A 13,013-nucleotide genomic window follows, 5' to 3' on the forward strand; every position below is an offset into this window, starting at 1 on the left:
ATATATATATAATAGTAATTCATTCAGACGACAAAATTTACAAGTTGAGGCAAACTTAAAAACGAATTAAATTTTTCATAATAAAAGTACAAACTGAATTCCTGAATGTTGATGCACGAGGTCCCAGACGGGGCCGGACATGGATTGGAGGTAGTGCTGACAACAGAAATCATAAATGTCTGGACTTAATTACTTAGTCCTTTTCAACTCGGTGTATATGTGTGTGTGTGAATTGTGTTTTTGTGTGTCCTGATTACATTTTCTATACATACAATTAAAACTTAACTAACTTGCGTGTTATTGTTATAGGTTTTGTGGTTGGATTGGTTGCTGGTTCTTGGTTTTTGGGATCTCTTCTATGTGAGGTGCTAAACTAGAGCTAAGCTTTGTTGTTGTTGTTGTTTTTCTTCTGTTTGTTATACACTTGGTGTTTAATTTTGTTGTTTTTGTCGGCAAATTGCTTCAATTTCATTTTATTTGTTGCTTTTAAATTTTTTTTTTTTTTTATATTATTTGTTGTTTTGTTCCATTTTATTTTGGTGTTAACGCGGTATTTATGCATTTTTCTTTCATTTTACATACATTTTTATTTTATTTATAGATCATTTGCATTTAAAGTTCTCTTTTGTTTTGTGGTGTAAATTGTTGCTACTAGATTTAATCGCCATCCGCACGCATACCGCGCACTTGTCCCACTTGTCGCGCTTTGTCCAGCTCATCCTTCACCTTGTCCTCAATGGCGCGAATGTCCTCCATTGTTAGACCGTACCAGCGATCAGTCGAACAGAAAACTTGGCTGCAGATTAATAGTAATCAATTTTTTGCTCTTTAAGGCTTTGGTCCTTGGGTTTACAACTCACCGATGGAAGTTTGTGAAAAGTCGTCGCTCAGATTTTTGTATAAAATTCTCTACTCTAGTCTGCAGGCCAAACCATTTGAACTCACAGGTGACCAACTTGTAGCAGGTCATTACAGGATCCACATGTTTTTTCCAGTCGGGACCCACAAGTGGACCGCGTCCTGTCTTCTTTGACTGGTAGCTGAAATTGTTCAAAATGAAAAGTTATTCTAAATTATCAACTCCAAATGCAATTTAATACTTACGTAGTTGGATCCTCTTCGGGCTTGTAGTCAGCAGACAAAATTGGATCATTGGCAATGTCAATGTGCACCACTTCACGGATTTTCAGCTTATCGGGCGTCAATTCGTGAACCTGCAAAAGGAGAAACGAATCAACAACTCAGATTTCAATTGCAATTTAAGAGAGTAAACATTTAAAGCGTTTTAGTGTTAGTAATTGAAGCCGTAAGAGTATTTTCAAACAAACAGACATGCACATGAAACAATTGAGCGAAAAATTCTATAAGCAATAAACAAAATTAAACACTGAAAAATGAATGCATGAAATTGAGAAGAAAAACTTAAACAAACACACACTCACATTCGGTAATTCTCCAATATCATTCTCATAATGTGTTGAATCAATATGAAGTCGAAAATTCTCATTCATATAACCAGGATTCTTAACAAAAATTTTAACCAAAACCAAAAAAATAAATGTTTAAACACAACAAATTAAAAGCAAAATGTTTCGAAAACAAGAAACAAATTCCAGTAATGATGATAAATGTTAGATATGGATTTTATTATGGTTATGTGGTTAGTTAGGGTATGGAATGAACATAAAACGAAAGAAAGAGAAACGAAAAAAGAAAAACAAATTAGTTAAATTTTGCTTTTCGGCACGCAACTTACATTTTCGGCATCTCCACCATCGCTGACATGCAACGTGTCGATGACTATTTTGAAAGCATCTTTCATGAATTTGGGATTCTAGAATAGTAATATTTCAAGTTTTGTGTAAAGGTTCAAATAAAGTTCATACATTTTTTTTTTTTAACTTATTAAACATATTTCAATATTGCAGTCCCCATATATATGACAAAAATATTTTTTAGCGATCAGTAAGTTATTAAGTGAAATGATAAAAAAATGGAAACTAATATTTTATTCACAGTATTTTTGTTGTTTCTATACAAAGCACTTGGATAGGAAATACATCTTTAAGTTATATATGTGAATGTGAACATTATTTATCATTAATGTATTTGAAAAATATTTGGAACCACCTTTCTTCGAAATAATATCATAACTGTGGTTAGCAGGTTTCACACTGGTTTCTTATAGAATTTTTAACCTCTTCGTCCAACTATGAAAGCATTATGAAAGAGACCCCGAAAAATTACAAATCGATAAAAAATATATTAAAGAAAATGTCATTAATGAAAACCTTGTCCCTATTCCATTGCATGGCAGTGTATATATAATTATAATTGACTGTCGTTTTTAAGCTGAACTGAAAATTGAAACATTTTATGTGCAACATTTCAAGGCTTTCTTCTTAGATATATTTTCCATATGGAAAATAGTTTGATTTCTACTTCAAATTACCGTTATAATCGTTCGACAATAAGGATAGGCATTCCATGCCTCCTCATGTATTTCCAATGACCCCTTGGGCGCCAATAGTCTTATGTACGATGGAACTTTTGATTGCAGATGATAAATCTTATATGTATATTGACCGGAATTATATTTGCCACCTAAAAAAAAAAGGATGTTAAATGTACGACTATATAAAATTATTGTTGAACATCACTCACCTAGCAAAGGAAAGTTTTCGAAGGGTTCATTCTTTAACACCTCAATGCCCTCGCCGCCACCTGTGTTTTCCTTTGATGCCTCTGCCACCGAGAACAATTGTGCAACTTGGTACTGTCAGAGAGAAACGGAGAAATAATATGTCTTATGAAAAAGATGTGAAAAGCAATCGTGAGATTATTCATATTTACCTCTTCCACAGTTAATGGCAAAGTGACGCGACTGCAATGACGGAAATAAGAAAGAAAAGAATACAGAAATTTATTTTAATTAATTTTCATATAGGTATATAAGAATTTCACTCAGTAGAAAAATGTTTTGCAAGTTTTTAATTAAAATATATGCTACATCAGGTGACTCTTTCTGTGGGATGGGGGAGAGGGGCGAAGGATATGGCGCCCAAATGTAGGCAACATTAAAGTTTCAATAAGCTTGACGGTTTTCCTTTATTTTATTTTACACCCAAAACATTTTACATATTTTCAAAAAAATTGTTGCCAGAAGCTGTCAAGAGACTGAGGGCGAAAGAGGGTCGAGGGTGTTTTTGCTTCTGTTTCAGGATGGGTCGGTCTAGGAGGCTGCCGCAAGTCCGCATAATTCCGACAGCCTTGAAACTTTTTCGCCTAGCTTGACTTTGTTGCGGTTTTTATGAGCAGCAAGAACCTAATTGAAAAATTTACTAGCAAATTTATGAGAGGCAAACACAAAACAAAAATGCTCTTTCTCCTGCCATGGCGAGGACGTCAAATAAAAAACAAAATGTTTTAAATTATAAATATTTAACGAAAATAAAGGTAAACTATTCATCATTGTCTAATTAAGTGTTTAATTGAGTGTTCAAATGCTTTGCAAAACTTTTCCCTAATGCTCCAAGTAAAAAACTTCTTTATAAACTTACAAAACCATTTCCATAAAATCAAATAATATGTTAAATTGCTTGTAAAAAGGCTTTGTCAATTGCCTTGTTAGAGGGGAGGGGAGGGGAGACGCCTTGTGTTAGTTGGGTTTTCTTGCCATCAAGGTGCAAAAGTTTTGTAGCTCATAAAACTGACGATGACGACAATGACGATGCTCGGTCTAGGTTTGAGTTTGGGTTAGGGTTTGGGTTTTGGTGTTGGGCTTGGCGTGAGTTTATGAGGTGCTTGCCGCTGCTGCTGCTGCTGATGTTGTTGTTGCTGGTTGTTTTGTGCTTTCATTTGCCTTTATTACACACAGCAAACAGAACAATGCGACAATGAAAATGTACATTTTTTGTTTCAGCATATTTACTTGTGGCTGCACATCCCCCCACCCCTCACCAGCTTCCTTTGCTTCCTACTTCCTTCTTCTAGAGTGGCAGTGGCAGGCAATTAACCTTTTGCTGTTATTTGGGCCATTGTTGACACGTGTAATGATGTGTTTCCTAATTGCCATTTCTGACTATGACTCTGGCAAGAGCAACAGCAGTAGCAACTGGTAAGCACTTGGTGGGCGTGGCCAAATATAAAAGCTTATGACGCCCCGCAAAAATAAAAACGAAGAAAACCAAACCAAAAACAAAACTTTTCTCTGTCACAAAAAAGGTTAGAGGTAAAACTTAACCTGCGGCATGGAAAGAAAAAGAAGAAGTTGTACAAGTTAACTACTTTTCCGTTTGTTTGACTTGGGATTTTGTTCTTTGGGGATCGCACGATGATGTATTTGCCCCCAATGGACTTATTTACACTAAATTTGATGCCAAATTTACTCAGCAAACTAAGCAAAAATACAATTGAATCGACCCAACAGAGTGTAATAGCTCAATTCTCATTTTGCATTAAGGACATCAAAGAAAATTTAGATTGAAGAATACTTTTAAGAGCAAATAAATCATAAATCCTGCATATACATACATATATGACCAAACTAGCCAAATAGGCAAAGATAACTTCCCTGAATGAAATCAAATAACAACAGGAAAATGTCTACAAACGTCCAAGGACATGGGAAATGAGGCGCCACTATAACTTATATGAATAACAGAATATACATTTATATACTTATACGTCTGGCGACAGAAAGTTTTTATTTGCAGCTATAAGATAAGTGAATGCGAGGGTGAGAGGGCGGCACACGAAAAGTGGGTCAAAATTCGAATGTGAGAGAGATCAAAAAGCAAAGGCCAAATCAGATGATGGTACAGAGACAAAACAAAGCATAGAAGGCCATCAAGAAATTATGCAAATACATGTAATAAACAAACACAGACTGAGTGGGGAGTGGGTAGTGGTGGAAGGCAAAGTGGGAGGATGGGGCACCAACAATAAAATATTGAAGAACTCTTAACGAGACTGTTGACAAAAAAAAGCAACAAAAAAAAAAAACAAAATTATGAACACTCGATTGTCGTCCCCAAAGGGGAAAGAAACGACATGAAACGAAATGTAATGTAATGGAAAGGAGAGGAAAGGGAAATGTTTGTGTGTGTGTAACTGTTGTTTGTCATAATTGAAAATGGAAAGTGTATCTCTGTGTGTGTGGGCCGGATGAGTGCTTTTGGCCAAGGCTTTTGTGGTCGCCACTTAAATGCCCAGGTCATCCGCCTTCGCATTGCATTGCTGCACATAAGGTCGGCATGATGAATAATTAAAGATGCGGTAAGTGAAAAAGAAAATGGAAAATCCTTAAAACAGAATTTAAAAAAAAAACCAGAGAGCCGGGGCTAACTTTGACCGCGTCAAAGTTTGTATACCCTTGCAACTTTTATGGTAACCCTTTCCTTACCTATAGCCATCAAAGTGGAAAAACGTTCAAGCTAAAAAGGCTAATGTTTGCGAAAGAACGGACTACAACCTTAGCATAGGAAAAAACTAATATATTCATCAAAGTCACTGTTTTCAACCGATCGTTCCTATGGGAGCTATATGATATAGTAACCCGATCTTTATCAAATTTGGCACAGTCATTAACAGATATATTAAACTAACAAATGTTTAATTTGAAAGCAATCGCGTTAAAAGTAACGAAGTTATTGACAAAAGTCACTGTTTTCCAAAGATCGTTCCTATGGGAGCTATATGATATAGTCACCCGATCTTGATAAAATTTTGCACAGTCGTTTATATGTGTAATTAACTCACCAATATTAAATTTCATGACAATAGCTCGGAAAATAAAGAAGTTATTGAGAAAAGTCACTGTTCGTGACTTTGCCATTTGTATGGGAGCTATATGATATAGTGATCCGATCCGGCTGAATCCGAGATATACAACGCCTGCAGTATATACAAGCCTGCATGCAAAATTTCAGCTCTGTAGCTCCAACGGTCTAGGAGGAGTTTGCGTTGATCCAGACGGACGGACAGACGGACGGACGGACGGACATGGCTATTTGAAATCGTCTCGTCGTACTGATCAAGAATATATATACTTTATATGGTCGGAAATGCTTCCTTCTATGCGTTGCACACTTCTGACCAAAATTAATATACCCTTTTTGCAAGGGTATAACAAATAAAGAAAGAAATCAATAGGGATGGCATCTTAACTAATCAACTTTTCGACTCAAATTTATGATTAAACCAATATAAAGTCATTATTTTTAATCTTCCAGATTGTTTTACTGAAAATCTATTAAAAATATTTTCATCTGTTCTTATAATTCAAGTTAACTGTCTCCATATATTTCCAAACAACTATTTTATTTCAAAATCTTTACGCCTGATGCGTAAATTTTACGTGGAATTCGTCAAAACAAAATCAACTACAAATACATATGTATATATGTATGTATGTATGTAACTGTCTAATATTTGACATGATCTCTTTCCCCATGAGTAAAGACAATTAAAACGAAACAAAGCAGAAAAACCCCAAAAAAAGTAGTTTGCCTTGTTTTAAACATACTTATGGTAAAAACCTCATTACCAATATGTTTTCAGTCCAACTCTCTTAATTTTTGGACTAATATGCGTGCTGTTCATCAAAAAGCACTCCAAATAGCGAGTAATTTTTAAACTCTATTGAGTAAACGGAAAAGTCGTGTAACTAATACTCACAATCGGTATACCATTTCCCCCCTTTCCCCAAGTATAAATACAGTATGTGTGGCACTAAATGTATAATAGGTAGGTATATAAAACAAACAGCAACAAAAAAAAAAATACCTCGAACGTTTTGTGTTATCTTATCAAAATACAACAAATTACAACAACACAAATGAAAAGTAAATGGCGGAACTAAATGAGAACCCGTGCCATTTTCCAAATTGATTAGCAGAGAGAGAGAGAGAGAGAGAGAGAGAGAGAGAGAGAGAGATAGATAGAGAGAGAGAGAGAGAGAGAGGCAGAGATAGAGTGATTGACATTGTATGAAAAGGGGGGACTTAACTTGAATGCAATTGGGGGGAGGTGACAAAATATTTTAAACATTATAAGACACTAATACTAACTAATAAAAAGCCGGAACATTTTGAAAATTTTAATTTTAATTATTTATTGTATTTAATCCCGCGTTTTCCCTCCTTTTAATAACTCGATGAAAATGTAAAGAAAAAATAAATGTCGTTATTTGTTTGTTGTTTATGCCATATTTTTTGCCCTGTTGGCCATTTAAATATTTTTTTTGTTTATCAGGCACGCGCTATATACCTACATAAATACCTTTTTTTTTGCACATATCCCATAATAATCGGTTAAATGGGTATATTAGACTTTTCTATGAATTTGTATTTATGTATAAAAAAAACATGAATGTGCTATTTATGACAATATTTTAAGAACTATGTATATAATTTTGATTAGGGAAAATTTTCTCACAATAATAGGGTAAATTGAAGTCAGTACTCTAAATTGTTTATAGCCTTTTGCTGTTTAATGTTGGCGATGAAATTTTTATTGCCAAATGGTTTACACTCCAACGACCAGTCAAAAGCAAAACAAAAACAACAAAAAGTATTCAATTGCCAACTGCTGTTAAATTTCAGCTATGAATTATGACACTGCAGGAAAATTTTTGAAACACAAATAAGTGTCACAAAAAAAAGAATAAGCAATTGGTAGTTTAAAATAAGATTTTTGGATTTTTGGAAATTGTTTACTTTTCAAACGTTTCATCTTAAAGCTTCTTTTCTCTATTATTTTTATGAAAGTCAAATAAAAAAAATTTTGTAATTTCCGCTTTTTATAAATGGCAAAGAACGTGACAGAAAAATTTAATTGATTTTTTTTGACTGATAGACAAAAAAAAAAATTAGAATATCGTTTGATTAAAGCTTGAAGGAAATTAATTAAAGGATAAATCAATATTTGCCTTATGCCAAGACTACGGGTTTGAGATACTCTGTAATAAGTTTAAGCTGTTAATTCTTTAACTTTTGCTATTTAAAAAAAATTGGAAATAAGTCAAAGAAAACCCTGTCATACATGTAAGGTCTAATAACCAAAAAAACACTGTAAAAAAGGTAAATTGAAATTCTACTCAGGGAAGCATTCTATTCATTAGAAGTAATAGGAAGATGACTCCAATTAACATTCTTGGCTCTGGCCCTCACCTTTACTACGACTTAATTATACTCTTTTGCCCCGCAGGTGCAAGAAATGAAGACCTTATCATAGTACACTGGTTTATGACAACTTGTTTGATTAAAATTGTCGCGCCAAAAAGGCGGAAAAGGGCAATAGATGAGTTGAGAGGCGACGGGGTGTGAGAGAGAGAGAGGGAGTGGGAGAAGGAGAGAGCGACTGAACTTGATATGAGTCAGACGCAGCAGGCGGAGACAACGTGGCAAACAAAATAAAAGTAAAGAGTAACGAAAAAAGACACTTTAATTTTCATGCAAAAAATATTTCAAATTGACAAACTTTCAAACTCATTACGTCATCAGTCAAAGGTAAAACGAGCCAGAAGGAGTAAGGCATGGAGAGAGAGCGAGCAAGCGAGAGACTGATATAAAGCGGTGGTGTAGGCCATAATTTTCACTGATAACGTGTTGTAATTTTTTTTTATTTTTTATGAATTTTAGCATATCAAATTGTTTTTCGATAAACGGAGAAAAAAAACCCAACAAAAATGACTCTTAAAAAAACACAACAAACTATTTAGCTGCCAGAGCGAGAGGGAAAACAAAAAGAAAGCGTACATGAGAGAGTGCGAAAGGGAGATAAGAGCACATGAAATCGATTTGTCACAAATACTTTGCGGCTTGTGCATATAATTTTCGTTGTTTGTTAAGTTTATTATTTATTTATGAATTATTTTCATACTCACAATTCTTTAATCTGCATTTTGCCAAAATTATTAACACTTTTCAATATTATTTGATAATGTTTTTTGCCTAAAATAGGGAGAAACAGAGAGAGAGAGAGAGAGAGGGAGAAAGGGGAAAGACTTATCAAATTGTTGTCGGTTTTTTTTTTTTTTTTGGTTTAATAAATTTTCTCGTTTTTATTGAATATCCATTTATACATATATATTTCTATGAAGATTTTTATATATATATGTTTAGATATATATAGATGCACTTGCACTTAAATATTTAGCCTTCGCACACGTTTTCTATATATAAATGTTATATCGAATTAATCTTTGTAGATGCTTTTTTTGTTAAACAAAGTGAATCATTGCTAATAGTAGGAAATGATGTGTGTACTTTTCTATAATACTGAAATATAAGATTAATTTTGTTTAATAATTGTTACTTTGATTTGTCGGCACCAGTCCGAATCACACACGCACACACGCTTTTGCTCTCACAAGTACACACACACACAGACACACGGCCAAAGAGACGGCCACTTTATAAGATACGCTTACGCACTGCGAGCAACACGAATTTTGCTTCAATTGATTCAGTTTTAATTGTTTTCTGTTCAATTGAAATTGCCGAAAAAACGTTTCGCGTTTGACTTGATTGTTTTAACTAAGTAATACTATGTTTTTTTTGCAAGGGCTGGCAAAGCACTTTTCCCTTTCTACAAAATGTGACCAGATGCCGCCACTGTGTAAAATAACAGGCAACATCAGCGTTGCCAGAAAGTCTTATCTTATCACAGCCAGGGCTGTGGAACCCCAAAAGGTTGGGTATTCGTGGACAGGTTTGACTCTTTGAAGCATTTTAGCACCTAATTATCCTATTATTATGCATTATTGTAATAAATTAGTATTGTCATTTAGTTAAGGTTACAAATGGATAAATATCAACGTTACTATTTTTTCAACTTAGGAATAGGAAGAAAAAGTTTTTTTTTCTATTCCGATTCAGCATATCTGTTCATTCCATAAATGTCTAAATGTTTTTGTAAAAAATTACATTAGAGACAGAAGAAAAGTCAAACGTCTCGTTTACACGAATCTTAATAGGATATCGTGATATCTTCATGTATTCTCATTATCAATGATTATGGTGGCACTGGATGGATAGCTAAAATTCCGTAGAAATAGTGGGTCTTAAAAAAGTAGAACCTGCTCAAGTAAGTCAAAACGGATGACAGCTCACATTGAACTACATATCTATCTATTAATGATTATCAGTGTCCATATAAAGTGGGAACAAAAAATAAACAGAGCACTTACAACTTTTTAAAAATGTGAGAAATTTAAACATAGTTATTACAAAGACAAAATTTGTATATTTTATTATCGTTTCAATTTATCTGGTGGCTCAGTTGGTATAGCCGAACGTGTATCAGTTTTAACACCATCGTCCTCCGCTTCTAGATCTGGTACATCAGGCAGTTGTAAATCTTCATCGTAAAATATTCGTTGTTGGTCTTGATTGGGCTTCCAAACTTTAAACTTGGTGGGTCTTGTTTCAAGGTTATCCGGTGGGTTGTTGTTGCTCTTCTTCACCTTCATTTTCATTGAAAACTTGGCATTACCCCTGCCAGTTTGCTTCAGATCGATTTTAATGTTTTTTGCCCAAACTCTGCAGGATACAAAAATCTCCTTATTCTCGGGCATTTCTGTCAGTTGCAATGCAACGACACGACTAACGCCCGCCAACTCCTCGGTGTCAAAATACGGACCCGGAATGTAGACAATTTTTGGTAGTTTCCCCTGAGACAATTCACAGGTTAGCCAAATTCGATCGTGACCTTTGAATTTACCCATTATCGTCGTCAACTCTGGAGGCGCCTCGCTTGGCAGTTCGGTGGGTGAGGTGTACACCTCAGGCTTAAATCCGAATATCTTATTTAATTTAACAAAAACACACGGTTTCTTCTCATTATAACCCCATAATTTATCGCCATTGCATTCGTGAAAATACTCAAAGGCCTCATCATCCAATTTCTCGAGAAACTCATCGATGCGGTCGCAAAGTGGATAGATATCTGGCATCTGGTTGTAATAAAAGGTTATTGTTGACTCATTCCTCGGCACAATTGACAGACCAGGTGCCTCCTTTAGTATACTAGGTCTGTCTTTTTGGATAAAATAAAATCGAAAGATCAGATATAGGCAGAGCAGAATTAGAAAAATGAGCAAATACAGCAGGAGATAAAACGACACTATCCGGCACCATGCCCAGGCTGTCCGGCCAAAAAACCGATTCTCATTTAGATCTAATATCTGTTTTGTCCAGGGCATGTCTTTCTTGCTCCGTCGATGCTCCTCATTGCGGAACCGCTTGCGCACCTTGTAGTTTCCTGATGGGACCATAACATCCTCGGGCATTCTGCTGAGTGTCTCAAGAAATCTTCCATAAACTTTAGATTATCATAATATATATAAATGTTAAAAATCTTTATTTATGTGTGTGTGCCGAAATTTCCAAACGCCTACTTAAAAATAAAGAGCAACATTAAATTGAGCTTGTATACTTTATTGAATATCATTTACATAAGTTTGTATGTCATTATTCTATAAAATAACTAACTGAATTTCCAATATTCTTTTGGCCAGGACTTTTCTGGAACACGACAGTCTTAATCTATATCGTTTTCTTCTTTAACAACTTCTATTAAATGCAGCATAAATTTGACAGTTCCCAGATTTAATGGTATATTTTTTGCCCAGACCGCACATTTACAATGTATGTCCATATTCGTCGGAAGATTCAACACTTGTACTCCCAAAACGCGACGATATGCAGGATCTTCGTGAACTTCAATTTCGGTCAAGTTTTCGGAAACAAATTGTAAATAATCATGTTGCTTTTGAAACAAACCATCGGCATCGTAATATCTGTAGGGTATATATTCGAAATAGGCATCCTCGTGATCCTCCGTAAATTCACAATTTATCCAAATGCGATTTCTACGCATTTCTTCGGCGGCCTGGGTAAGATAATTGTATAATGCCATGGGCGCTTCATCGGGCAATGTGATGCCATCGTTATATGTGAATACAGTGAAATTTTGAGAGAAATTCAATTTTAATAGTATACACGGTTGCCTTGAAGTGTAACCCCAATTATTATCCAAATTGCAAGGTCTTAGAAAACGTTCACCTTCAAAGCCATAAGGCTCGACAAAATCCTCTATTTGCCTCATCAGGGATCCGATTTCATTTGTTAAATCTGATCTCCAAATAATCTGTTTTTCAACACCCACCAAATATCCTGGCACGGCGGATAATCCGGGAGCTTTGATCCTATGCGGCTGATCGTCCTTGGCTATGCCAAAAAATAGTAATTCCATATAGCACCAAGCAAAGAGTCCCAACACTAAATAGAATATGCAGAAATATCCAATTAATTTCAATAGACGAATAAAAGTCATTTTTGGTTCGGGCACATATAATCTGTTATTCAGGCGGCGACGTAATTCCTCTTGATGTTCTATTTGTCGTCGATTTAGCCGTTGAAGGACATAAGGTCCTTTGGGTCTAATCATATTATTCGGCATTTTGTCTGTGAAGCGAACCTCTAGTTATTTATTTTTATAAGTTTTATGAGTATTGACAAAAAGCTGGCTAAGTAAATTTAATTGTCAATGTTTCTTTTGACACAGTCCTGTAACAAAATATTCCAAATAATTCGCGAACCAAGCGTTCTTTAGCCATTGGCTTAATAAAAAAACAATATGTTAAATCTGATGTCTACTGCTGCGCATACTGTCAATTATAATATTATTTCATATACATACTCATAAAAAGGCATTCCCGAAAATGCGCCCTTTTTTGAAACCCCAGTAATGGAAAATTATCGGAATGCAATCACCTATCGATGAAATATCGACATTTCCCGATAACATATCGACATTTTGCTCATACATGTATGAGTTCGTGAGTAATGTTGTGTTTATATTTTGCGTGTGAAAATTAATTTTTTTACAAAAATAAATAAATAAATTGCAAAAAAGGGCAAAAAGAAAAATAACTTAAAAGAAAAAGACAACGTCGTAGATGTAAGTAAAATAAAACGAAATGTCTATAGCAATTTGTCAATTATCGC

General features: G+C 34.7%; 3 protein-coding genes across 5 annotated transcripts; all 3 read right to left on the reverse strand.

Moving 5' to 3' along the window:
- Positions 1-9,588, reverse strand: LOC6650241 (phosphatidylinositol transfer protein alpha isoform). Of its 3 annotated transcripts, none has more exons than XM_023180401.2 (9): positions 9,438-9,588; positions 8,888-8,954; positions 2,854-2,884; positions 2,665-2,776; positions 2,453-2,604; positions 1,443-1,523; positions 1,105-1,214; positions 861-1,040; positions 1-796 (listed from the first exon to the last, which is right to left on the reverse strand). In XM_023180401.2, exons 2-9 carry the CDS (start codon positions 8,902-8,904, stop codon positions 658-660), a joined length of 822 nt encoding a protein of 273 aa, XP_023036169.1. In that variant the 5' UTR covers positions 8,905-8,954; positions 9,438-9,588; the 3' UTR covers positions 1-657. The 3 variants fall into 3 exon arrangements, with proteins under 3 accessions (XP_023036169.1, XP_002072814.1, XP_046865615.1); XM_002072778.4 differs by lacking the exon at positions 1,443-1,523 and adding an exon at positions 1,757-1,834 and having other exon boundaries at positions 9,438-9,585; XM_047009659.1 differs by lacking the exon at positions 9,438-9,588 and adding an exon at positions 9,319-9,405.
- Positions 9,589-10,228: 640 nt separating this feature from the next.
- Positions 10,229-11,372, reverse strand: LOC6650242 (sodium/potassium-transporting ATPase subunit beta-1). Its single transcript, XM_002072779.4, has one exon. It carries the CDS (start codon positions 11,291-11,293, stop codon positions 10,256-10,258), a length of 1,038 nt encoding a protein of 345 aa, XP_002072815.1. The 5' UTR covers positions 11,294-11,372; the 3' UTR covers positions 10,229-10,255.
- A 53-nt stretch (positions 11,373-11,425) lies between these two features.
- Positions 11,426-12,918, reverse strand: LOC124459889 (sodium/potassium-transporting ATPase subunit beta-1). The gene is made up of 2 exons (XM_047009668.1): positions 12,706-12,918; positions 11,426-12,625 (listed from the first exon to the last, which is right to left on the reverse strand). The coding sequence occupies exon 2, from the start codon at positions 12,463-12,465 to the stop codon at positions 11,545-11,547; it is 921 nt and encodes a 306-aa protein (XP_046865624.1). The 5' UTR covers positions 12,466-12,625; positions 12,706-12,918; the 3' UTR covers positions 11,426-11,544.
- Positions 12,919-13,013: the final 95 nt, after the last annotated feature.

The sequence above is a fragment of the Drosophila willistoni genome, chromosome 3R, assembly GCF_018902025.1.
Source record: "Drosophila willistoni isolate 14030-0811.24 chromosome 3R, UCI_dwil_1.1, whole genome shotgun sequence".
Taxonomy (NCBI): domain Eukaryota; kingdom Metazoa; phylum Arthropoda; class Insecta; order Diptera; family Drosophilidae; genus Drosophila; species Drosophila willistoni.

What these genes read in the sequence shown, in the direction of transcription:
- LOC124459889 (XM_047009668.1), bottom strand. Translation starts at nt 12,465, where the DNA reads ATGCCGAATAATATGATTAGACCCAAAGGACCTTATGTCCTTCAACGG.
- LOC6650242 (XM_002072779.4), bottom strand. Translation starts at nt 11,293, where the DNA reads ATGCCCGAGGATGTTATGGTCCCATCAGGAAACTACAAGGTGCGCAAG.
- LOC6650241 (XM_023180401.2), bottom strand. An exon ending in TGCCATTAACTGTGGAAGAG is followed by an intron (nt 2,777 to 2,853) that starts GTAAATATGAAT and finishes TCTCTCTGACAG; the next exon opens with TACCAAGTTGCACAATTGTT. An exon ending in CTTTTCACAAACTTCCATCG is followed by an intron (nt 797 to 860) that starts GTGAGTTGTAAA and finishes ATTAATCTGCAG; the next exon opens with CCAAGTTTTCTGTTCGACTG.